The sequence below is a fragment of the Cladosporium halotolerans genome (genome assembly GCF_011745625.1).
Source record: "Cladosporium halotolerans strain TM138-S3 chromosome Unknown Sca12, whole genome shotgun sequence".
NCBI lineage: Eukaryota > Fungi > Ascomycota > Dothideomycetes > Cladosporiales > Cladosporiaceae > Cladosporium > Cladosporium halotolerans.
In genome coordinates this window covers 126493-149015 of record NW_027191463.1, presented here as the reverse complement: position 1 = coordinate 149015, position 22523 = coordinate 126493, and the positions used below count along the sequence as shown (strand labels likewise).

Here is a 22523-nt window from a genome sequence, read left to right as displayed (position 1 = left end):
CTCTACACCTGAGTCTTTCGCGGCAAAATGTTCATGACACTCGATGCTGCCGCGGGCGTGCCGCAAGGCCGACAGAAGACGGCGGCAGACAGGGCAAGTCTGCGATCGTGCCAGTCATCGCGTGCACTTACTGATTCTCTTGTAGGCATGTGACCTCTGCAAACAAAAGAAGGTCCGCTGTGACATGGCCAATCCGTGCAAGACGTGCACCGGCCGAGGTCTGAAATGCACATACAACGATGCCCGCAAGAAGCGTGGTCCCGCCCCCGGCCGCATCGCCAAGATCCTGCGGCAGCAGTCGAACTTGGGCTCTCAAGGGAGCATGCATGTGCTGGATGTTCGGGAGTCGATGGTTTCACCGCGCACGAACGGTGCGACCGCCGAGATCAGTCCGACCAGCACTCAGGACGGAGCAGCGCTGCACCGTATTAGCACGGTCTCTTCTGACGGCTTCGCTATGGCTGATGCGCAGTCTTCTCCTACTTTGACATATTGGCCTTCTGCCACCGGAGATGCAACACAAGCCTCTAATGCGCCAAATCAGGTCCGTGAAGACCTTGGGTTTGCGAATACGCAAAATGGCCCTACGCAGCCCGGTACTTCTGCCTCCTACGATCTGGATGCGCCTGATTTCCTATTACCTAGTCTACCGATCGATTCGCCGCCAGACGACTCCATGAACTTGTTCGCTGCCATGCCCGAGCAAGCAATGCTGGAGTCGGTGGAGTTTTGGCCGAACAGCATCAGTCAGGAGGCACTCCTGCCTTGGATCGACGTCTACTTCAAGCGCCTGCATCCCACCGTGCCGGTCCTGAGCCGCACGATGATCTACCAGGAAATGCTCTTGCGGAAGCATCAACAGGATCCTCAGTTCGGTGCGATGTTGCTAGCAATGTGTGCTTTCGCCATGACTCAGCCCGTGCAGATCCACGAGGTGGCCTCCACGCCATCGCGGTCTGTTCAGGCTCGGATGCTTCTTGAGGAGTCAATCAAGATGAGGATGACCATCGATTTCGGCGAGAATCCATCTGTTCATATGATATTATCGAGCTTCTTCATCTTCGCCTGCCTCTTCGGCAACGGCTTGCATAAAGCGGCACATCACCGTTTGAGAGAGGCTGTTGACCTTGCCAACTCTCTGTCTATGCATCTGCCGCAGGCTTATGACAGCCTGGACTCAGAGACAAGGGAGCAATGGCTGAGAACTTACCTGGTGCTGTCAGTGACTGAGAGGTAATTAAAGAGCATATCCATGTGCCCTTGGGCTTTTGAACTGACACCATCCGCAGAGCTTACGCGCTCCAGAAGCACCACTCGATCGGCTTCCGCGGCAGCCCAGCTGTGAACGCCTGTTTCATGCGTGCCTTCGGGTCGTCCAGCACAATGAGCCAAGACCAGACCGACACCATCGGCATGACAGGCCTCCTCTACCTCATGGAAACCTTCGACGCCATCGACGAAAGCGTCGTCGAATGCTGGACGGGCTACTGCAAATACAGCGACGGCTGCTGCGAGACCTTCGACCGGCGGCGAGCCCTCCAGATGTTCCGCGCGCAGCGCCGCGCCCGCGAAGGCTGCCTCATCGGCGGCATTTCCTTCGAGCCCTCCGCTTCCCTCCTGCCCCTGGATCAGCTGCTCGAAAGCCAGCAGGCGGACATCTCCGTCACGCAGTTCTGGCTGCTCAACCGCCTGTGGAGCCTGTGCATGTCGCACGGCTTGCTGCGCGACTCGTCCGACCACGCCGAGCTGCGCTTCGACTTCGCGTATCATATCGCGCACGCGCTGTTGGCCGTTTGCAATGGCTTGAGCCTGCCATCTATGGAAGTGCACGGCGTCGGCCTGATCGAGAAGGTCTACGATATCGCCAGCGGCCTCGTCACGGCTATGAACTCGTCCGCGCAGCTGGATATGGATACGAGCCTGAACAGCGATCCGTTTTCTGATAAGCCGGAAGCTGCGCGCGCTGGTCTTACCGTAAGGGCGCTTTTGCAGCGGTTTGATCAGATGATACGGAGCTTTCGAGGTGGAGACCACGAGTATGTGGCTAAGTTTGCGATTGCTCTGGGGGCGAAATATGCTTCTCTCGTTGGGGCAGCCGCTGTCTGATCTTCTGGGTCTGTTCAACGTATTTTCAGCTCTGGAGATGAGCGGGTTCCGCGGGGCTTAGTGAATCTGGAGAACCTCTCTTCCTGGTACGACACTTCTTGCAACGCCTATGTATGATGGGAGTTCCCGAAGGTCACTTGCGGGGATTTGCGATTTTGATGCTTTCAAGGGATCACTGGAAGACTTCCGCATCCGAGAGACCCTTCAGTACTAAAAACTACACACAACCCACGCAGCAGCGGCGAGCCACCGCGACGAACGGCCTGGACCGAGGCCGAGAAGTCCAGCCATCGCCATTGAACGCGTTCGGTTCAAACCTCTATATCTGATGGCATTACCTCGAACACCTGCGCAAAGCACCGCAGGAAAGCATTCTCACCGGCAACGGAGGGTACGGTGGATGTGGAGGTCGATGCGAGCGGCACGGAAGAAGGCATGAGTCAGGTCTGCACGAGCCCCATGTTGTGGTCGTCGAACTCATCGTTCCCTGGGATTTCCTTGAGCGGATTGTCGTAAAGGCGATTGCGTACAGGGACCGGAACATCCGCTCTGATACCTGAGTGTTCCATATGTAACGTCGCGCAATGGCGAGAAACAGAGAAGATGAGCGCTAACAAGGAAGTGAAGGTCGGCGAGGCGGCCGTGAACGTTGGTGGTGTTGATGAGAAAGCGCCTTAGTCGAGATCATTGAAAGAGCCCCGCGAGGACGAGATTGTCGCAGGGATTCTAGAACAACGACTGAGTTCCGGACTAGGCGCCTGGACGACTCGGAGAAGTGGTACGAGCTTGGGGAACGCTTCAAACATCTCAGTACAGATTTTGTAGGAGATGAACACACTTATTGGCGCAACTCACTCGTTTCAAAAAGCATTTTGCACAGATAAGAAGATTCGTTATATGTTTATAAGTCACCTCACAGTCACTTGCTCACAAGCGTCACAGCCCCATACGGCTCCAACGTCACATATCCAGCTTTGATGCCATTCTCCTGGTTCGACACCAGCACCTCGTATTCTTCCCGCGAAGGCGACTCGACATGCACCTTCTGCTCCTTGTCCGAGAAGTTCAGCAGCACGACCGCCCTCTTTCCAGTCTCGAAGCTCTCCCTCTCATACCCAAGCACCATCTCACCCGTGTCCAGCTCGCTCAGCGGCTTGTACGAGCCGTACGTGAACAAGTCGGTGTACTCCTTGCGCAACGCCAGCATCTTCCGCCAGTACCCCAGCACGCTGTCGGGATCATCAACTTGGCTCGCGACGTTCCAGTCGATGTAGTCCTTGTTGACGGTCATCCAGGGCGTTGTGCCCTCGGGCGAGAAGCCTGCGTTGGCGGAGTCGTCCCACTGCATGGGGAGTCTGCCGTGGTCGCGCGACTTCAGCTGGATCTCGCGCATCACGTCGCCCATCTTGAAGTGGTCGCCGCCTCTGGTCTTCAGGACGGCGTCGTAGTGGTTCCTTCCCTCGACGTCGATGTACGCTTCAGTTCCGTAGTCTTTGCCCAGGTTGGCCATGCCGATCTCCTGGCCAGCGAGCATGAACGGCGTTCCGCTCAGCGTAAGAAGGTATGTGGCAAGCATCTTGGCCGCTGTGGAGCGGTGCTCAGGCGCATCGGAGCCGTAACGGCTAAGCGAGCGACCACTGTCGTGGTTGTCGAGATAGACGCTGTTCCAGCCATTCACCTTCGGCATGACTCTCTGCCACATGTTCGTGATATGCCTGATCTTGCGCGGGTGGAAGTCGTCGCGCCCGTACTTCGAATCAGGGTCGAAGTCCATATCGACGATGTCGCCGGTAAATACCATGTTCAGCTCGTGTCGGTCGTTCGCGACGTACTCGCTGACGGACTGCTCGTCTTTCGTGAACCCGAGCTCGCCGACGGTCATGGCGTCGTACTCGTCGAAGATAGCGCGCATCTCGCGGATGTAGTCGTGCATCTTCGGGCCGGAAGCGAAGAACTCAGCGCCGGACTGATATGGCTCGTCGTCGACGACCTTGCCGTCGGGTAGATCCGGGTGCTTGCTCATGAGGTTCATGCTGTCGATACGGAACCCGTCGACGCCGCGGTCGAGCCAGAATCGGATGTCGTCGTAAGAAGCCTTGCGCATGTCTTCGTTCGACCAATTCAGGTCGGGCTGGGACGGAAGGAACAAGGCGAGGTAGTACTGGCCAGTCTGCTCGTCGAAGTGCCACGCGCTGCCGCCGAAGATGGATCTCCAGTTGTTCGGCTCCTTCCTGTTGCCTTCAGAGTCATACTTCGGATCCCGCCAGAAATACCAGTCTCGCTTGGGGTTGTCTTTTGAGCTTCGCGACTCCTTGAACCAGTCGTGCTCGTCGCTCGTGTGATTGACGACCAAGTCCATAAGCAGCCGCATGTCGTTGCTGTGCAGCTGGTCAATGAGGACTTGGACGTCTTCGACGGTGCCGTACGGAGCGTGTATTGAGCGGTAATCTGAGATGTCGTAGCCCATGTCATTTTGGGGAGACGCAAAGATCGGCGAAAGCCAGATCGTGTTGACGCCGAGTGATTTGATGTAGGGAATTTTGCTGATGATCCCAGGAACGTCTCCCAGACCATCGCCGTTGCTGTCTTTGAAGCTGGCTGGGTAGATCTGATAGACTACCGCCTCCTTCCACCATGCTTTCTCTGGTACGTTTGTCATGATTGCGTGTGGAGACATGGAATGCGGGTGGTGAGTAGGAAAGGTTGGACGAGTAAGAACGAGAGAGATGAGGGGTGCAAAGTGGTTCCTCACGGCTTTGCGAGCGACTTATGGTGCTTCGAATCCCCACCTCAGCTCATACACACTTGCATGTGCCCACAACTGTCGCAAACGGTGTTTCTCTCGGTGTTGCTCTCGATCAATGGTTGCCAAAAGGTATTTCCCCATTTGACTAGCCCGGACGGAGTATTCCCAATATGGTCAGTTTCTCCAGAGCACATGCCCGGAGCCCCGCAACAGCCCCACACACATCTCCCCGGACCCCAACCGCCACCGCTGACCACGAGGCCAAGCCGGTAGCGTGGATCATCGATGGCGATCTCGTCGTTGATGATCAAGAGCGTCACGTGCGGTCGATGGTCTCTTCGGAAATGTTTGAGGATGCTTCTTGTCAATCTTGACGAGACGTCTTGCGAAGAAACGCTTTGGGCAAAAGCACATTGTGAACGGAGTAGTCTTCCCTTTGCAACATAGTGTTGACAAGATGTATCTTCAGAGATAAGAAGAGAACAGATACGGCAATGAACTACATGTTCTCACGTCGTCCAATGTTTATTGTGAGAAGGATCCCAGTCAACGATCAAACTGAGTATCGTCTCTGATTAATTGTAATGCAATCTATTTTAGCAAAGTGGCCATCCATCAGAGGAGTGCAAAGAAGAGGAACATATACGTATTTGGAACACAAATGTATGTAAGCGCAGTCAAGTACCAAGATTCGCCATTGTTTCTGTGAAAGTTGTCATCAGACCATGAGACGGACCATGTCGTCGAAACGAGATGCGTAAAGTGAACATAGATGAAGGGAAGTGAGATGCGAAGTGAAGTGTGAATGAAGTATTTTAGCATTCGATATGTACACATCAAAGACCAAATCTCAATAACCATCGCTATGCTGGAACGAGTAAAAGTAGAATCGCACGTGTTCCGGGAGTTCGATCGTTCCCTTCAATCCCCTACGCCTTCCTAGAGAAGCGGCTAAGGAAACCGTCCTTCTGCTCCCTCTCAATCACCTGGCCATCAACAACGGCAAAGTTCTTGAACTGGCGAGGGGGAATGCCAGCAGCGTACAAGATCTCAATGTCCGCATAGCTCCTGTTCTTGGTCTCGGGCTGGAAGAACCACAGAGCGGTCATGATGAAAAGCTCCGCGCCGACGAACAGGAACATGATCTTTCCGCCCCAGTTGAGCTGATCGGGGTTGATGAAGTAGGGGAAGACGGAGGACAGCATCAGCGCGGTGAGCTGCTGGCAGATGAGCGTGAAGGAGATCGTCTTGGGCCTGGTGGCCTGCGAGGCGGTCTCCTGGGCCACGGCCCAGCCGTAGCAGCCGACGGTTCCGGTGTAGAGCATGGACCAGGTGATCATGAAGGCCAGCAGGGCGGTGTTGGCGGCGATGTTATCCGTACCAGCCATTGAGGTTCCGGCAATGATGACGGACCAGAACATGAGGATCGTGCCGCCTCCGATGACTCCCTTGCGTCTCGGCACAACGTCGGCAAGCAATACCGCGACGAAGTTGGCCAACAACTGCAATGTCGACGATACCGCGGTCAACGCAAAAGGATCCTTTTGCCCAATAAGCTCAAAGTAATAAGTTTGATACGTGTTAGCAAAGTAACCGCCAGAGAAGTTCTGAGATTGGAGGCCAAGGACGGAGACGAAGGTGCGGGTGCGGTTTTCTTTCGAGAAAATGGCGCTCCAGCTGGTTTGGCTCTTGCCGTTCTCCTCAGCCTCAGCCTGCTTGAGCTCGGTCTTAATAATGTCAATGCGCTCATCAACATCAGTATCGACACCGAAGAGCTTAATAATAGCCTTGCGTGCATCGGCTTCGCGACCTTTTTTCATGTACCAGACGGGGCTTTCCGGAAAGAACGGCAGGCCGACGAGGAAGATGGTTGGCATAGCGAAGGTCATGCAGAAAGCAAGTCGGAAGGACCATTCGCCGGCGATCTTGGAAGCACCGAAGCCAGTCATGGACGAGGCAAAGAAGCCGAAGACGATGATGATGTTGGTCAACGACGATGCGGTGCTGCGGAGGTTTGCGGGGGCATTCTCGGTGACGTAGAGAGGAGGCGTGGCAGTGGAAAGGCCGACAGACAATCCGAGCAAGAGCTTAGAGACGAAGAGGACTGGAAGGTTGGGGGCGAAGACCAGGGCGAAAGATGAAGCCAAGGACAGGACGACAGCATGGTAAAGCAGGGGCTTGCGGCCAGTAACATCGGCGAACTGGCCAGCGGCGTAGCCACCGAAGACTTGGCCAATGGTCGAAGCTGCGTTCCAGAGAGACTGCCAAAGAGCTGGAATGACCCATTGGCTGCCGTCGGCATAGTAGTTGCCGTAGTATTCTCTGAATTCAGGGAAGGCGATGGCAACACCTGATAGACCAGCATCGTAGCCCCAGCTGAAGACAAGGAGCATGACATAGAAGGTCCACCAGACGAAGCGCTTGTCGGCCTTGATTGCTGCGCCAAGTTTGGCATACTGTTCCTTCGCGGTCAAGTTGGTGACCTGACGGACTTCCTCCTTCGTTTGGGAGTCCATTGAAGTGGTCTCAAGGTGAACGATGTCTTTCTTGTCGACTGAAGACATTTCAGCGTCGACAGACTGCTTGGTGTTGTTGGAAGTCATTGTGGTGAGCGCGAAGCCTCAAGGGCAAAGGCCGTTCTGAGGTGAGGGTTGGAAGTGAATGAGTGATGAGTGGAGATTGATCGACTTGATGCTGCTGTGGAGTTCAGACCACATGGCGGCAGATCGCTGAAGATATACCGCATTGTCTCCCAGATAGTCTTTGCGGGATAACCTGGAGAGAGTGTCTGGGGACCGGAGCAGATGCATGGGGATTGTGCGGAGGCGTGCTGGGGAACGGAGAGGATGTTGCGAAAACGGCAGGTTTCGCCGGACTGAATGTCCGGATGAACTCTATTACCGGAGGCTAGATCGTATCCCCGGATTCCAACTGCTATCTCGTACCAAGAGAATAATAGCGCCGAAGGTGTTACTCCGGACGCGGGGACGCGTGGAAAATGTTGGTCAAGACTAGGCTCGGTCAGATCGCGGCATGTCGTGGCAGCTTGAAGAATATGAAACGCTATCTGCACCTTTCCTTCGGTCAGTTATCGAAAACATCCCGTCGATTCTCTTGTTCTCTCATCTGCTTCCATTTCAGCTTGCAAGTCTTGACGGTACAGCACAAATTGGTTGATTCTACCTTCAAACACCCGGCACAATGAGCGACACAAGCTCGAGAGAGATGTCTCGCAGTCCGAGCAACTCATCAGGGTCCACCAACATCACAAGCCTCTCGTCTTCTCAAGAATTCGAGACAAAACCATCAGGAGCATCAAAGTCAGCCTTCCAACGATGGAGACCATCATACCACCTCCAAGCTCCTTCAGGATGGATGAACGTTAGTATTCACATCACAGTTACCTCCCAAAGACACAGACTCACCCTTTCCAGGATCCATGTGCTCCCCACTACAACCCAGCGACAGGCCTCTATCACGTCTCATACCAATCAAGCCTCGACCTCACCAACGCAGACTGGGGCGAGATCTCGTGGCGAACCGCAACTTCACCCGACCTCGTCTCATGGGACATCAAGCACAAACCCACCCTGGTGCCAGACACACCCTACGACGGCAAAGGCGTCTTCACCGGCTGCAACGTGCCCACCCGCGACGGCTCCCTGACCTACGTCTACACCTCCATCGGCGCCCTCCCCATCCACCACACCCTGCCGCACGTCAAAGGCAGCGAATCCCTCAGCATGGCCAAATCCCACGACAACGGCCTCACCTGGCAAAAGTACGCGTCCAACCCCATCCTGCCCAGCGAACCCCCCAACCTCGAAGTCACCGGCTTCCGCGACCCCTTCGTCAGTGCCTGGCCCTCGATGGCCGCCGCCCTGAACCTCGACGCCGAAACAACCCTCTTCGGCATCATCTCCGGCGGTATCCGCGACGTCACGCCCACCACCTTCCTGTACAGCATCGAAGCCGCTGACCCCACCAAATGGACCTACGTCGGGCCCCTCGTGAACTTCGGCCTCAACTTCCGCCCCTCAAAGTGGTCCGGCGACCTAGGCGTCAACTGGGAAGTAACCAACTTCGCGACCCTCTCCGACCCCTCTGACCCCTCCTTCTCCCGCGAGTTCCTCATAATGGGCACCGAAGGCTGCCTGCCCTCCGCCCTCTCCCCCTCCTCCACCTCCACGACCCCAACCCGCCCCGCCCGCAACCAACTCTGGATGTCCGGCCCCCTGACCCCTTCCTCCCCTTCCAATTCCTCAAGTCCAGTAACAATGCCCTTCGCCTTCGGCTCCCACCTCGACCACGGCGCCTTCTACGCCGCCAACTCCTTCTTCTGCCCCAGGCTGCGCAAGCACGTCGTCTGGGGCTGGATCACGGAGGAGGACCTTTGCGACGAGCTGCGGCGCGAGCAGGGGTGGAGCGGGATGTTGTCGCTGCCGCGAGAAATCCACCTTCAGACGATAAGGAACGTGGTGGGCGCTTGGAGCTCGGATCTGAAGGGCATCACTTCGGTCGAAGCGCAGCCTGACGGGCAAGGAGCGCACACGGTGCGGACGCTCGCGAGCGAGCCCGTACGCGAAGCCGTCGAGAAGCTGCGGCGGAGCGCGAGGGCGGCGACCAGCGCGAAAACGTCGGGCACTGCGCTGCCGGGGCGAGACGGAGGCGGGCTGGCGTTCGACGTGCGGACTACGGCGTGGGAGCTCGACGTCGGGTTCCAGCTCGCGAAGACGTGCAGGGAGGTCGGGGTGCAGATCGTGCATTCTTCGAGCGGTACGTTTGTCCCCATTCCCAACATCCATCCATCCATCCATTCCGAGCAAAGACTGACTGACACACGCAGCAGACCCCACACACCCCAAAACAACAACCCTCTCCTTCGCGCCCGCCTCCGAACTCCTAACCCTCACCCCTCCATCCTCCATCTCCACCCCATCACAAATCAACACCGCCCCGACCCTCGCCCCGCACACCCTCTTCACAACCCGCCACCCGCGCACCGGCGCCCTCTCCACCGAGCCCCTGCACATCCGCGCGTGGCGCGACAACTCGGTGCTAGAAGTGTTCGTCAACGGGCGGACGGCGCTGAGCGCGCGGTTGTACGAGGGCTGCGAGGGGAATGTGGGGGTGCGGTTTTACGCTGAGGACAGCGAGGGGGAGGAGGGGGAGGGGGGGACGGAGGTCGCGTGGGGGAGGGTTTGGGATGGGATTGGGGGTTGAAGGGTGATGAATTGAGGGTCGCGTTTGCTGGTGGGTAGATAGATGCGTGGGTAGAACGAACTGCATGGGAGACGTTTGGATGCGAATCGTCTGAGCGCAGCACAGCACAATGCTTGAATCCGTGCCGGTCAGTTTACAGTACAGTAATGTAGTCAGAAAGGCAAGCGTGCGCGCGGGCTACCGGACTCTCCTTCAGCAAGCCGACGCCTGCGACGGAGAGGCCAGAACAGAACCCGCCTCGACAGCCGTCGATCGTGTCAATCGTGTATCGGATCCAACGCGCGGAAGTCGACGGATTCCTGACCCTCTCTCCCAAGGCCAGAGAGAAAACGTCCAAGTCTGTGTCGCTGGCAGCAGGCAGAGCCGTGGAACGTCCCTGACCGAGCCTCCGGAGCGGTCAAATCGGGACGTCGAGTAGCGGAGTCGAGTGCGTCCAAGTCCAGCGACACAAGTAGAGTCCGTGGGTATGTATTGGAAAGAAGCCAAAGTCGCGACCTCATGTCCGAGGGTTTCGCGCGGTCAGCAGCAAGCAAGCCTACCTCACCCACTGGATGTCAGCGGAGAGACAACGCCGAAGTTGCACGATTGATTCACTGCATACAGAGGTCATGAAAGTAGATTCGTTCCACCATATCGTATACAGCATCTGTGTAGTTCAAAGTATGTAGCGTATCTTGCTAAAGATTCTAGGGCGATCTATAGTAAATTGTACACTAGAGAAGAAGAGAAAGAGAGACAAGGAAAAAAAGGAAAGTTTAGATCAGAGAAAAGAAAATGTTGTCGACAAGTTGTCCAAAAGGAAAAAAAGAGTAGCAGGCAAAGCAGTGCTACGAGAGAGAGGCCAAAAAGAAAAGGAAAATAGTCCTGACCGACTGTGGTCGTGGTTGGGGTTTTCGTTCTCTTCCTCCCCCCGCGAAGCAGTGCTGGAACTGCCGCTGTGGATTTTCTTTTCCTTTTGTCGTGCAAAACGCGAAACAGACAGTGTGCGTATCATTTCGTGACAAGCGCTCTCAACTCAAGCACATACGCTTAAGTGAAAGTCTGGCCGTCGGCGTTGCAGTACTTGTCGGCGCAGTCCTGCCAGTTCTCGATCATCTCGCAGCCCCAGGACTCCGGGAGGGTGGAGTCACCGCTCTTGTAGGTGGTGCGGTAGGGGAAGCGGCAGTGGTCGCGCTCGAACATGACGCCCATGGAGGGGGTGTCGTACCAGAACTTGGTGCCGCGGAGGGTGTCCGGGGCGTTGCCGTTCTCGACCCAGTCGACGAGGTTGGAGACGATGTTGTTAGAGGCGGCGGAGGCGGCGCCGTTCTGGCCGAACATCCAGGCACCGGCGCCGGAGATACCGCCGACACCGCAGTGGGCCATACCGGAGATACGGAAGAAGCGCATGAACTCGTCGATCTCGGTGTTGGAGAGGCCGAGCTTCTGGGCGACCTTGAGGTAGTAGCGCTGGGAGTTGCCGCCGGAGGTCATGGGGTCGGCCATACCGTGGTAGACCATGAGCTTCTTTCCGGCGGCGTTGAACTCACCGAGCTCGGCGGAGAAGGCGGAGGGGTTGCCGTGGAGGTCGTCCTGGGAGACACCGAGGGCGATATCCTCATCAGTGATGGTGGTGATGTCGAAGCTGGAGTCGTTGAAGACGGCACCGCGGAACCAGTCCTGGGCAATACCCTGGATGCCACCGTTGAGCAGACCAAGCTTGAAAGCGTCGACCTGGGCACCGTAAAGGAGAGCGGGGTAGATCAGGTTGCCCTCGGTGTCGTAGAGGGGCTTGAAAACGTCCTCGACAGTCTGGATCTGAGTGGCAGTAAGGCAGTTGTCGGTGGCATCACCAGAGCAGACGGGGATCACAGAGGCGTCGAACTCGCAGCGGGTGGGGTCCTCAATGATACCGTCAGCAACGCCGTCAAGAGCCTCGTCGCACTGGTCGAGGATGTAGCTCTGGACGAAGACCCAATCATCGGAGGTGAGGAAGGTGTCGTTGGAAGTGGAGCCAGTGATCTTGCGGAAAGTGGCAGACCAGCCCTGGAGGTGGTTGAAGTCGTTGGCAGCAGCACCGGAGATGATACCGTCAAAGTCGTTGGGGAACTTCTCGGCGGACTGGATACCCTGGGCGCCACCGGCAGAGCAGCCGACGTAGTAAGAGTAGTCCGCAGCCTTGTTGTAGAACTGGTCGATGGTCTCCTTGCCGACCTCGACGGCGGCGTGACGGGAGCGGTAAGACCAGTCGATGATGGCCTCGTTGTTGTTCAGGGTCCAGGTGCCGTCGAAAGAGCTGCCGTTGTGGCCAGCGTTGTCACCAATGGCGGCGAAGCCCATACCGGTGACGTACTGCATGTCGACGTAGTGGATGCAGCCGTTGAGGCCACCGTTGTCCGTGTTCATCGAGCGACCGTTCCAGGAAGTCTCGTTGGCGTTGGGGAGCCAGACCTCGACGTAGGTCTCGGCAGTGCCGCTGGTCTTGATGTTCATGGTGACCTGGCAAAGGTCGACCTGAGGAGTGAAGGAAGCAGCGCAGCCGACGCTAGACTGGCCGGACGGAGAGCTGACCTGGGTGCCAGCGGTGTGCTGGGTGCAGGTGAGAGGGGTAACATCCCAGCCGTTGAAGGAGTCGAGGGACTCGCAGAAGGTAGCGCAGTCAGACATCTCGACGGCAGCGGTGGCAGTAGCAGACGCAGAAGAAGAGACGCCAGTGCCAGTCGGGACGACGCCGGTCTGGAAAGCGGAAGTGGTAGAGTTGCCGGCGGGGTTGACAGCGACGCTGCTGGAGGTGAAAAGAGTGTCGGAGGCACCACGGGTGGTGGTCTGCAGGCCAGAAGAGGCGCCGGTAGGGTAAGGAACGTGGGTGCCGTTGGTGAAGTAACCGCGGGTGGAGCTGATGACACCCTCAGAAGAACCGTAGCTGGGGATGGCAGAAGAGAGAACGCTGGAAAGAGCAGAAGAAGCCTTGCCAACGTTGCCGTTGCTACCCGAGCCGGCGCTAGAGACAGGGGCCGAGGGGATCGGGCCCTTGCCGCAGTATGTTTCAGTTGCGGTGACGATCTCAACGTCGCCAGTCTCAGACGCGGACTCCGCAGCGTCAGTGACGGTGGCAGTCTTGGTCAGGTGGGCAGTCTCAGTCTGGCCAGCAGTCACAATAACAGTGACAGTGGAGGTGGACTTGGCACCAGAGGTGGGCGCGTTGGGAGCGTAGTACTCGCCGTAGTTCTTGACGTCGCCGGAGTCGGAAGAGCCGGAGCTGGAGCCGGAGTTGGAGCCCTCGCCGGAGTACTCAGCGGGCTTGTCAGAGCCAGAAGAGGGAGCAGAGGAGTCGTCGCTGGAGTAGCCGGCAGGCTTGTCAGAGCCCGAGGCGGGAGCGGCAGGCGAGCCACCGTTGTTGGAAGAGCCCTGGTTGGAGCCAGTGTAGCCAGCCGGGGAGCCAGCAGCGGGCGCCTTGGAGTCAGCACCGCTGTGGGTGTTGTCCTCGCCAGACGCGGCAGTGGCCTGGGAGCCAGCCGGGTTGACGGGGGCAGAGTATCCAGCGGGCGAAGAAGCGCCGTTGCCAGAGCCAGAGCCGGAGCCAGAGCCACCAGCGACGGGGCTGGCGGGAGCGTCGCAGGTCTGCTGCTTGGCGGAGTCGATCTGCTTGTGGAGAGCGGCGACCTCGGCCTCGAGCTCAGCGACGATCTTGGCGTTGTTGTTCTTGGAGTAGGAGTTGTCGACGGAAGAGGAGGAGTTGTAAGAGCCCGTGACGTTCTGGGCGGCGGCCGAGGCCGCCAGAAGGGAAGCAAAGAGTGGCACGTCGGCGCGCATGGTTGCGTCTTTCTCCCGACAAATAAATTAATAAATAAGAGAGGAAAAAGGGTGGAAAGGTGTGCGAACGAGCACGCGGCTTTCTCTCCCGGATTGACAAGAAAGAGCTGGCGGTGCTGAACGAAAGACGTGAGGAGGAGAGAGAGGGTGGAAAGGCAGAGGCGAGCGCTGGGTAATAGATGTGTGGCCTGGCGGGCGGCGGGATGGACGAGTGCTTGGGCTGGGCGTGGACATGGGGCGCGAGGCCTGCCGCAGGCTCCGCGTGGGCGGCATCTGGCGTCTGATCGCCTCGTATCACCAGCGCCGGGCGGTGCTAAGACGGTCTAGCAGGCGGCGGCCGCGATGATTGCGGGCCTTCGCACGCCATGCGGCTAAATTTGGTGGCGCCGGTGCGCGCAGAAGGGGCATGGCGTTGAGCGGCGGCGGAAGGCTGTCCAGGATGCTGCTGCGGGAGCGGGTGTGCCTGCAGAGCGTGACAGAGAGCAACGCTAGGACAAAGACAGCCGCCGTCCGCGGATCGCAGGATACGCGCGCCGGCGCCGTCTAGCGGTGCGCAGTCCGAGGCGAGCAGCGCTATGATTGCTTGAGGCCGCCATGAACGAGCCGCCAGCGCACCCATCCGCTCCACGCCCCGGCCGGCAGACTTTCTGGCCCGGCGCATCGATCGCAGCAGCCCGCGGCCGAGACTGGCCGTTGAATTGAAGAACTGGCCAGTAGCAGTGCAGTAGCAGAACGGCCGCAGACCGAACGGGGATCGCCGTGCAGCGCGCGAGACGGCGCCCGTTTCTGCGTTCCGACCAGATGGGAAACGGCCTTCTGGCCTGAAGGCGAGCTGGTCATGGCATGGCATGGCATGGCGGTAGTGTTCTAGTCACTCGTCCGCGGCCGTGGCAGTCCATGCACGCACACAGCAGGTAGAATGCATCCATCCCCTTCACTCGCCTCAGCCAACAAAAAACATAATAATATACGTGGCGCACACGCGCACGCAGGAACAGACTTCGGTTGAGCCGCGCGCAGCCCTGATTCGTCGCCGTCCCACATCCATCACGCCCAAAACAGCAAGCCAACGCCACAAATGTCACTTCTGCTCAGGGGCAAAAGGCGGGAAGGGCGGCCAACAATTTGCTTTGGCTTCGTACCTGCATAGCCGCGGCGGCGCACGCGGTCAGAAGTCTTGGTCGTCGTGGGCTGGCGCCAACCTTGTCGTGACCTCATTCTGTCTGTCTGGCTGGCTGGCCTGACGGTGGGAAATTGCCTTACCTGAAGGGCACATATGCATGCACGCACGCCTGACACGTCCCGTCCACGTTCGTGTTCTGAGACGAGGCGAGCAGCGACTTAAGCCCTCTCTCAGTAATAACGATAGCGTGTCATGACACCTTTCCTAACGCACCGCGCCATCCAATAATTCCCACGCAGCCCTCGCCTGCAGCGCAAAGCGAACACGAGTCGACGAAACCCGCTTGCCCTGCCCTGCCTCGCTTGCTTGGCTAACCCGGCACCGCACCGCACCGCACGCGTCGCGTCGTGTTCCCAATAGCGTTTCCGCCCAACCGGTCAGTAGTCCTCCGAGCTCCTCTCCACAGCGGCAGCCGAAGGAACTGGCTAGGTAGCCAAGTACTGTACCTAAGCCAGAAGCAGCACACACACACAGAGTTCTGTCAGCGACCCGTCTGTCTACTGCCCCCAGCTACGTATACGAGTCGACAAGACGAGAATAGCCCGCCGCGAGAAATTAAACTCCCCGCCATGATGCCCGCCTGCTCCACTCCTCCCACAGCCTTCCAAGTCGGGTTCCATGGCCTTCCGCTCCCGCCCTACGGTTATTGAGGTACTGTGCTGTAAGACTGGGATGCTACTTCTGTTCTGCATCGCGGGTGACGGAGTCTGTGCGCGGCGTGGCAGTGCCGGCATTGCGGTGCACGGCGTGACGATGTCAGTCAGTCAGTACCTTAGTGAAGTCTCAGTCGCGTGGCGAGGTCTTGGAGAGGGCGTGGCATCCGCGCCGGTGCGTAGGGCAGGTGGCGGCATTAGTCAGTTGTTGTGCTCGAAGCGGGCCGTATGCGAGATGATAGAGACGTTTCGGGTGAGTTCCTGAATACTACGAAAGCGAGAGAAATTCGAAGATTGGTGTCTGAGACAATTTTTTCGTTTGGACAATGCTAGTCTACCGGTGGATAGATAGATAAGACATGTGCTCGACTTCGGTTCATGGAAGTTACGAGGTAAGAATAGAAAGAGTCAAGGGAAATCAAGGAAACACACAAAAACGGCTAGAGACATGATGACGAAAATGAGACATGCATGGCAAGAAGAAGCGTTATAGGAAAGAATTTCCGGCCCGGTAAAGCCGTTGTGTCAGGCCCACGTGTCTCTCTCTCAGAGCTCTCTGAAGACACGCCCCGCTAGCCCCCTTCCCCTTGTGCGCGCCGCACGCTTACTCGTAGCGGTAGCAGTACGGGCCCTTGAGGGTGTCCATGAGGTCGCCGAGCACGGGGCTCTCCGTGACGAGGCCGAAAGGCAGGGAGTCCTGGAGAGTCATGTCGGCGGAGGGCGGGGAGTTGTTGAGGGTGGAAGTGCCGTAGATGGCGTCCTGGCGGGCCTCGCGGTCCATGTACTGCCAGGCGGTCCAGATGCGGTCGATCATGGCGTGGTGGATGTAGAAGACGGGGTCGTTGGGGGAGGAGTGGAAGTCCTCGAGCTGCGAGGGGCCGCCGCCGAGCCAGTGGCCGCCGCCGTGCACGCCGAGCTTGTTGTCGCCGAGGTAGCCCTGCATCAGCGCCTGGAAGTACTGCACGCTGTCCTCGCCGAGGACGAGGTCGGCGACGTTCGTGTAGGTGTTGTAGCGCTGCGAGAACCAGGAGTTCAGGTCGCGGACGAGGCAGCGCGGGTTGAAGTCGAAGTGGCCCTCGACGTTGTTGTTGTAGGGCGAGTCGATGGGGCCGAGGTTGGTGGTGTAGCTCGTGTTGCTGAAGGGGCCGCTGTACACGCAGCCGCCGCCGGTGCCGGGCGGGAAGTTGATGTCCTGGAGGCCGAGGTAGGTGTCCTCGCGGCCGGCGATGTACTCGCCGTTGGAGCCCATGGAGTACTCGTCACCGTTGAAGAGCTCGCTCTGGTCGACGGCCTGGGCGTCGGCGGCCCAGTCCCAGTAGGGGAGGGTGCCGGTGTAGCCGCAGCTGTTCTTCAGGTCCTGCTCGAACTCGAAGATGAAGTGCCTGTGCCAGGCGAGGAAGTCGGCGGTGGCGTGGATGTTGAGCGTGTTCTCGATGTGAGTGGCGACGTACTCGTCGTACCTGCTCTTCACACCGGCGTACTTGGAGCTCTGGTCGGCAGTCATGACCTGGGGAGGCATGTTCTGGAGGCAAGAGACGGCGTCGGTGAAGGCCTTGCGCTGGTCGTTGGACATGGCCCTGAACTCAGTGCGAACCTCGGCGGTCTCGTAGGTGCAGCTGCCGGTGAGGTCGTCGCGAGCCTTCATGCGGTCGTCGGCGATCTTGGCAACCTCCTTCCAGGCGTCACCGTTGGCGATCTCGGCGTCGGTGTAGTCCGAGAGCTTGGGAACGTAAGTGGGAGAGACGCCAGTGCTGGAGCTGGAGGCGGCAGAGGAAGAGGTGGTGGCGACAGAGCTGCTCGCGCCGGTGGAAAGAACCACGGAGGAGGAGCTGCCGACGGCGCCAGTGCCAGTGGCCTGGTGGTTGACAGAGGTGCCGTTGGAGTAGGTGGAGAAGGTGGGGAAAGGAGCCTCAGAAGAGGCGGCGCCAGATGCTCCAGAGGTAGCAGCATCAGAGGCAGCACCAGACGCGCCAGCAGAGGCACCCATGGAGGCACCAGATGAGGCGTAGCCGGGGGGCTTGCCAGCCTCGCTGCCGCTGTCGCTACCATCGTCCTTGCCAACACCAGTCGGGGCCGGGGCACCGGTGGATGAGCCGTAAGAGCGAACGGAAGTGGGCTTCAGGCGAGAGACGGGGCCCACGGAGGAGAAGTAGGACTCGTAGGCGGCGGGCATGGTGGCACTGGCGGCGCCGGTGCTCATCGCGGCGGTGAAAGCGGCCGTGAAGCCGGCGGTGGGAACGCTGCCATAGTTGGTGGCCTTGGAGTGAGCCTGGCAGGCCTGGCTGGGCTGCTGGTAGACGCTCTGAAGCTGCTCGCGGAGCGAGGAGACCTGGTCGCGCAGCTCGGCGACGTGCTTGTCGGAGGTGTCGCGAGCGGCGCCGCTGTGCTTGGCCTTGCAGGACGGGGCGGCGACGGCGGCGGTGGAGAGAAGGGAAAGAACGAGAGACTCTTGGGCACGCATGATGCCTGATTTGTATTAAGAAAATAGAAATAAGGACAATGAATGTGGTGAACAACGAAAGCAGGTGCGGGACTCGAGAGAGCGACGTGGGTGGGAGAAAAGCGACTTATGTTGCACCGTCGATTCGAGGCAGACGGAGACGACGGCAGCGAGGCAGATCCCCCAAGGGCCAGCACCAGGACGGCGGCGAGTTGTATTTTGGGCGACGACCCGGGCGGGCCCTGGCCGGCGCTGCAAGCGTGGCCCTACGACATGGCGTGGGTGCTCTTCAGATCCGAGAGGGCCAGTCTGTCGTCGGCGGCGGCCAATGCGCGGGCGGCCGCGCGAGGGTCGCACTATTGCATTGGGTTTACGGTGTCGCTAGGCGCAAAGAGGCCGTGGCGGGCAGCAGATTCGACTCGTATAAAGCGGGCGAGCCCTGGCCACTAGGCGCTGCCGCGGAGCGCCTGGCCGAGTCAAAGTGCGAAAGGTGCCGGCATATCCGCCCAGACACGGGAGAGGCTCGCCAGGGCAGCGTGTTAGTGGCCCGTCTGGCCATGCGGCGCTGCGGCTGGCGTGCAGAAGGTTAGCCTCGCACGACGTGCCCCTGGTGTTTAAATTACGGCCGATCATGTGTTTGGAGTGCTGGAAGCGACCAGAGAAGCATTCGCGCTGCTGCGCCTCTGGGGCACGGCGCCCTCGGCTGTCTGCAGCCGCGTGCACAAGTCAGGTGTGGGCGGCCAATGGATGAAGCGTGCCGAGACTGATGGGAGTGTGTTTTAATCGTTCGTTCGTTCGGAAGTCGCATATATACATGTGTAGCTGGCGAGCACGCCAAGCGATGCGGCTCTGCAAAAGCTGAGCTCACTCCATTCGCTTTCGTTCGATTCTGTCCCGCAGAACACTACATACAGTAAGGGTATCGTCAAGGCCATAAAATAAAAGCGCTGCTTCACATGTTCTCAATCTCAGCTCCTCACACGGAGTTCGAGTTGTCCGCGCAAGACCAGGCTCCCGAACCCCCGCCCTCCGCGCTGTACGAGTCGATAATGCCCACGACGGAGCCGTACGTGCCTCCGATCATGAGGAAGGTGCCGATGACGATGACGAACGCCGCCCAGCAGACGCGCAACTTCCACTTCCAGTCGCGCTCGACCTTGTTCCAGTTGTCGTAGAACCACATGGCGCCCATTGGCTGGAAGGTCATGAAGGTGCCGAAGAGGGCGCCGACGAGCGAGACGAGGCTCTCGAAGACGGGGATGCCGCTCGCGATGCAGTAGGCGATGATCGTGATGCCGCCCGTGCAGCAGAGCCAGGTCGTCCAGTGCTGCCAGGTGTTGGCGGCGAGGTGCTTTGAGCCGCGCAGGATGCGGACCATGAAGTACTTGGCGGTCAACTGTGTCCATGTCAGCGGGGCTGTTCGACGAGTTTTCTGGTTGTCTCTCAACTTACGTGGATGTACAGAAGGGTCGAAACGATCAGACCCGGCAGCACCAAGCCGTAGCACACCTTCTTCATAAGCACACCCGCAGACCCAAGCGCAGGCGAAGCGACGAAGGAGCCGCAGTAATAATAAACCACAATGCCAATAATCGAGTAGGTCACAGTCGCTACCAGCTGACACGACAGGACAGAGCGCGTGTACAGCTTCGGGTCAGCCATCTCAGAGGCGACCGCAAAGAAAGCCGGCACGCCGGCGTACGCAAGGACAAGAGACGAGACCGCCGCCATCGCCTCCTCGAATGTAGGGTTGGCAGCAATCTTCCAGTTGGACTCCCAAGGACCAGTCTGTGGCGCCGCTGCAGGGCGCTCCTGAACTCCAGCGGCAACGGTCAGAACGAACACTGACACCAGAACGCAGGCAGTTCCGACCCAGGCAAGCCAGCTAAGGCGGCCCAGCGTCCGGACACTGGCGAAGATGAATCCGATGGCCGCGGCCACGGCGACGAAGATCGCAGTGCATGCTCCGTGGGTAGAGAGGGCGTTGAGACCGATCGAAACGCCGAGCATGCCAGAGCCGGAGAGGAAGATCCAGTCTGGGATATTGTCAGCGTTCGTTGAACGAGCTGCATCGATCGAAGCACTTACACAGAGTGAATCCTCCAGCCATCATCTCACGAGCGATCGGACCGGCAATCATCATGCCGGCATCGTCAAGTCCGTACACCGAAGGGTGTCGAAGCTTAAATGGACCAACGATGAATCCAGACCAAGTCGCAACACTGGCGATGAACAGCAGGCAGATGATACCCGGGATCATGCCCAGCACGTCGAAAGCAGTCGGGATCGATAGAACGCCAATGCCGATTTGCGACTTCAGCATGAGCACAGCTGCTGCGATCCAACCGACCTGTCGCGAACGTTAGCAACAACGCATTCCTTCGATGCCTGCAAGAATACGAACATTTCGATAGTTGGGCCCGTCCTCGCCAACTTCTCCGAACACATCATCGCTCATCTGAACATTCTGCACATCCCCCGGCTGCGACGGAGCGCCCGTCATGGTCTGCTCCAAGTCGCCATGCTCCGCGGCATCGTTGACCTTCGGGTTCATCTCCATGATTTCTCGTTGAACAGGAAGGCAGTAAAGACAGTAGTTGGAAGGTCAACTCCCACACAGTTGGAGAAAGAGAAAAAGGAAAGCCGCCGCGGTCGCCCCGAAGCCAGCAGAGAACTGTCTCCAGGTCACGGATCGCGCAGATATGGGGTTGGGGTTTGCTTTGGCGAACCGGTCTGGGGGCGATGATGCTCACGGCGAGGTGAAGGCGTGCGGTACCTACCTTAAGGAGGGCCCTGCTTCGCTCGGTTGAGGGCGGCTTTGACGGGCATGACATGGCAGCGCCAGAGCGGTTGCGAAATTCTTTGCGTCCGCGCCCGCGCGGAATGGGCATGGTGGAACGTCGGTGTCGTGAGGACTTCGGGGCCGCCCACACTTTTTACATAACGTTGCCCTGCGCGAGCCAATCGAGCGATAGGCCCTTCTGCGGTATGGCCATTCCTCCCGTCGGGTGTCCACGGTGTTCGCCAGCGTGCCCACGGGGTTTGGGCGTGCTAGTCGGCGGCGATGTTGTCATGAGGACTGCGAACTTGCCCGCCGCGTAATTAGCACGCTTCGGCCACGCTGGCTGCTCAGATAAGGTGCTTCCATCTGGTTTCCGTCGCGACAAATTTCTTTGACGTGCCTGATGTAAGTGGGGAGCGGTTAGCGGCGGTGGCTGATCAGTAGAACTTTGAACGGCGGACGCGAGTCAAGCTTCACGCGTTGCGGAGGTGTCTTGCGGACTCTTAGCTGTTCTTGTTCCGGCTTCCGTGCCATTACAGCATCGGAGTGATCGTTATCATCGAGCGCACCGAGTACGGCGTGAAATCAACACCAAGGACGGAGCGCATACCTGCCGAAGAGACATTATTCACCTACTACTGTTTCGTCCATCATGCCCAACGTGGCCCCCACGCGAGGCAGCCAAACGGCTTCCGCGACGATCCCCTTCATCTGGCGATTCCTCCTCCTCAATGTCGAACCGCTCTTCGCGCTCGGCGGCGCAGCCCTGCTGCTCCTGAACCCAGGACACTACACATCCAACATGACCAGACAGGCCGTGACCTCGATCCAAACCGGCTCGGACTTCATCTACACGGAACTGCTGGGCGGCTGGCTGCACTTCGCCTTCACGGAGGCCGTCGTGCTCCGGCTGGTGGACGACGCGCGCGTGTGGAGGCTCCTGTGCGCGGGCATGCTGCTGTCGGACGCGGCGTACTGCCACTCGTGCGCGCAGGCGATCGGCGGCTGGAGCGTGTGGGCGCAGGTGGGCGGCTGGAGCTCGGAGGAGTGGGTGGTGACGCTCACCACATGGCCGTTCGTGGTCGCGCGGCTGGCCGTGGTCTGCGGGATCTGGGGACGCGTCAAGGTCGACTGAGCTTGGAGTGCGCGAGCCGGGCGGGTAGTCTGTATGCTAGGTATACAGTAGCGATGCAGAAGTACATATCCTATACACCACGGCTACAGCCGCCAATCGACGCCCTCGGCAAAGGGCCAAGATCTCCCCGTCGAGCCGACACGGCCTCCCGTGCTTTCGCCAACACACGCCCTCAACGCTGCGAATGTTGGGTAGGCGTGCGGTAGTGGGCGGTCAGGCAGGTGAAGCCATCAAGGTGAGCAGTGATGAGCAGCTGAGCGGGTCAGGCGAGGGGGAGGCGTCGCTCGCACTGCGCGCGTCTGCTGTGCAACGAGCAACGTGCGCGTGCTGCAGGCTTGATTGGCCCGGCCGCGGCGTCTGCTAAAGCCTCACAAATGCACAAATGCCATGGGGTCGGTCGGTCGATCGGGCCATGGACAAAGAGGAGAATGTCGCGTGCCCTCGCCTTGTGTGTAGCCTGCGA

At 58.9% G+C, this 22523-nt stretch overlaps 8 protein-coding genes across 8 annotated transcripts; 3 read left to right on the top strand and 5 right to left on the bottom strand.

Annotated features, from left to right (window-relative positions):
• Window positions 1-27: 27 nt before the first annotated feature.
• Window positions 28-3039, top strand: WHR41_04036 (uncharacterized protein; the record flags this gene model as incomplete). The annotated part of the gene is made up of 3 exons (XM_069372642.1): window positions 28-93; window positions 146-1233; window positions 1290-3039. The coding sequence occupies 3 exons, from the start codon at window positions 28-30 to the stop codon at window positions 2104-2106; spliced, it is 1971 nt and encodes a 656-aa protein (XP_069230061.1). The 3' UTR covers window positions 2107-3039.
• Window positions 3026-4765, bottom strand: WHR41_04035 (uncharacterized protein; the record flags this gene model as incomplete). The annotated part of the gene is made up of 1 exon (XM_069372641.1): window positions 3026-4765. The coding sequence occupies one exon, from the start codon at window positions 4763-4765 to the stop codon at window positions 3026-3028; it is 1740 nt and encodes a 579-aa protein (XP_069230037.1).
• Window positions 4766-5781: 1016 nt separating this feature from the next.
• Window positions 5782-7455, bottom strand: WHR41_04034 (uncharacterized protein; the record flags this gene model as incomplete). Its single annotated transcript, XM_069372640.1, has 1 exon — window positions 5782-7455. The coding sequence occupies one exon, from the start codon at window positions 7453-7455 to the stop codon at window positions 5782-5784; it is 1674 nt and encodes a 557-aa protein (XP_069230038.1).
• A 365-nt stretch (window positions 7456-7820) lies between these two features.
• Window positions 7821-10075, top strand: WHR41_04033 (uncharacterized protein; the record flags this gene model as incomplete). The annotated part of the gene is made up of 3 exons (XM_069372639.1): window positions 7821-8233; window positions 8287-9628; window positions 9702-10075. The coding sequence occupies exons 1-3, from the start codon at window positions 8054-8056 to the stop codon at window positions 10073-10075; spliced, it is 1896 nt and encodes a 631-aa protein (XP_069230033.1). The 5' UTR covers window positions 7821-8053.
• A 1029-nt stretch (window positions 10076-11104) lies between these two features.
• Window positions 11105-13867, bottom strand: WHR41_04032 (uncharacterized protein; the record flags this gene model as incomplete). Its single annotated transcript, XM_069372638.1, has 1 exon — window positions 11105-13867. The coding sequence occupies one exon, from the start codon at window positions 13865-13867 to the stop codon at window positions 11105-11107; it is 2763 nt and encodes a 920-aa protein (XP_069230034.1).
• A 2440-nt stretch (window positions 13868-16307) lies between these two features.
• On the bottom strand, window positions 16308-18164 carry WHR41_04031 (uncharacterized protein; the record flags this gene model as incomplete). Its single annotated transcript, XM_069372637.1, has 1 exon — window positions 16308-18164. The coding sequence occupies one exon, from the start codon at window positions 18162-18164 to the stop codon at window positions 16308-16310; it is 1857 nt and encodes a 618-aa protein (XP_069230035.1).
• A 608-nt stretch (window positions 18165-18772) lies between these two features.
• Window positions 18773-21941, bottom strand: WHR41_04030 (uncharacterized protein). The gene is made up of 5 exons (XM_069372636.1): window positions 21536-21941; window positions 20548-21325; window positions 20232-20493; window positions 19596-20179; window positions 18773-19539 (listed from the first exon to the last, which is right to left on the bottom strand). The coding sequence occupies exons 2-5, from the start codon at window positions 20701-20703 to the stop codon at window positions 19120-19122; spliced, it is 1422 nt and encodes a 473-aa protein (XP_069230036.1). The 5' UTR covers window positions 20704-21325; window positions 21536-21941; the 3' UTR covers window positions 18773-19119.
• On the top strand, window positions 21578-22060 carry WHR41_04029 (uncharacterized protein; the record flags this gene model as incomplete). The annotated part of the gene is made up of 1 exon (XM_069372635.1): window positions 21578-22060. The coding sequence occupies one exon, from the start codon at window positions 21578-21580 to the stop codon at window positions 22058-22060; it is 483 nt and encodes a 160-aa protein (XP_069230171.1).
• Between the last annotated feature and the right edge of the window lie 463 nt (window positions 22061-22523).

What these genes read in the sequence shown, in the direction of transcription:
- WHR41_04030 (XM_069372636.1), bottom strand. Translation starts at nt 20,703, where the DNA reads ATGGAGATGAACCCGAAGGTCAACGATGCCGCGGAGCATGGCGACTTG. An exon ending in ACGGGCCCAACTATCGAAAT is followed by an intron (nt 20,494 to 20,547) that starts GTTCGTATTCTT and finishes CGTTCGCGACAG; the next exon opens with GTCGGTTGGATCGCAGCAGC. An exon ending in CGACCCTTCTGTACATCCAC is followed by an intron (nt 19,540 to 19,595) that starts GTAAGTTGAGAG and finishes ACATGGACACAG; the next exon opens with TTGACCGCCAAGTACTTCAT.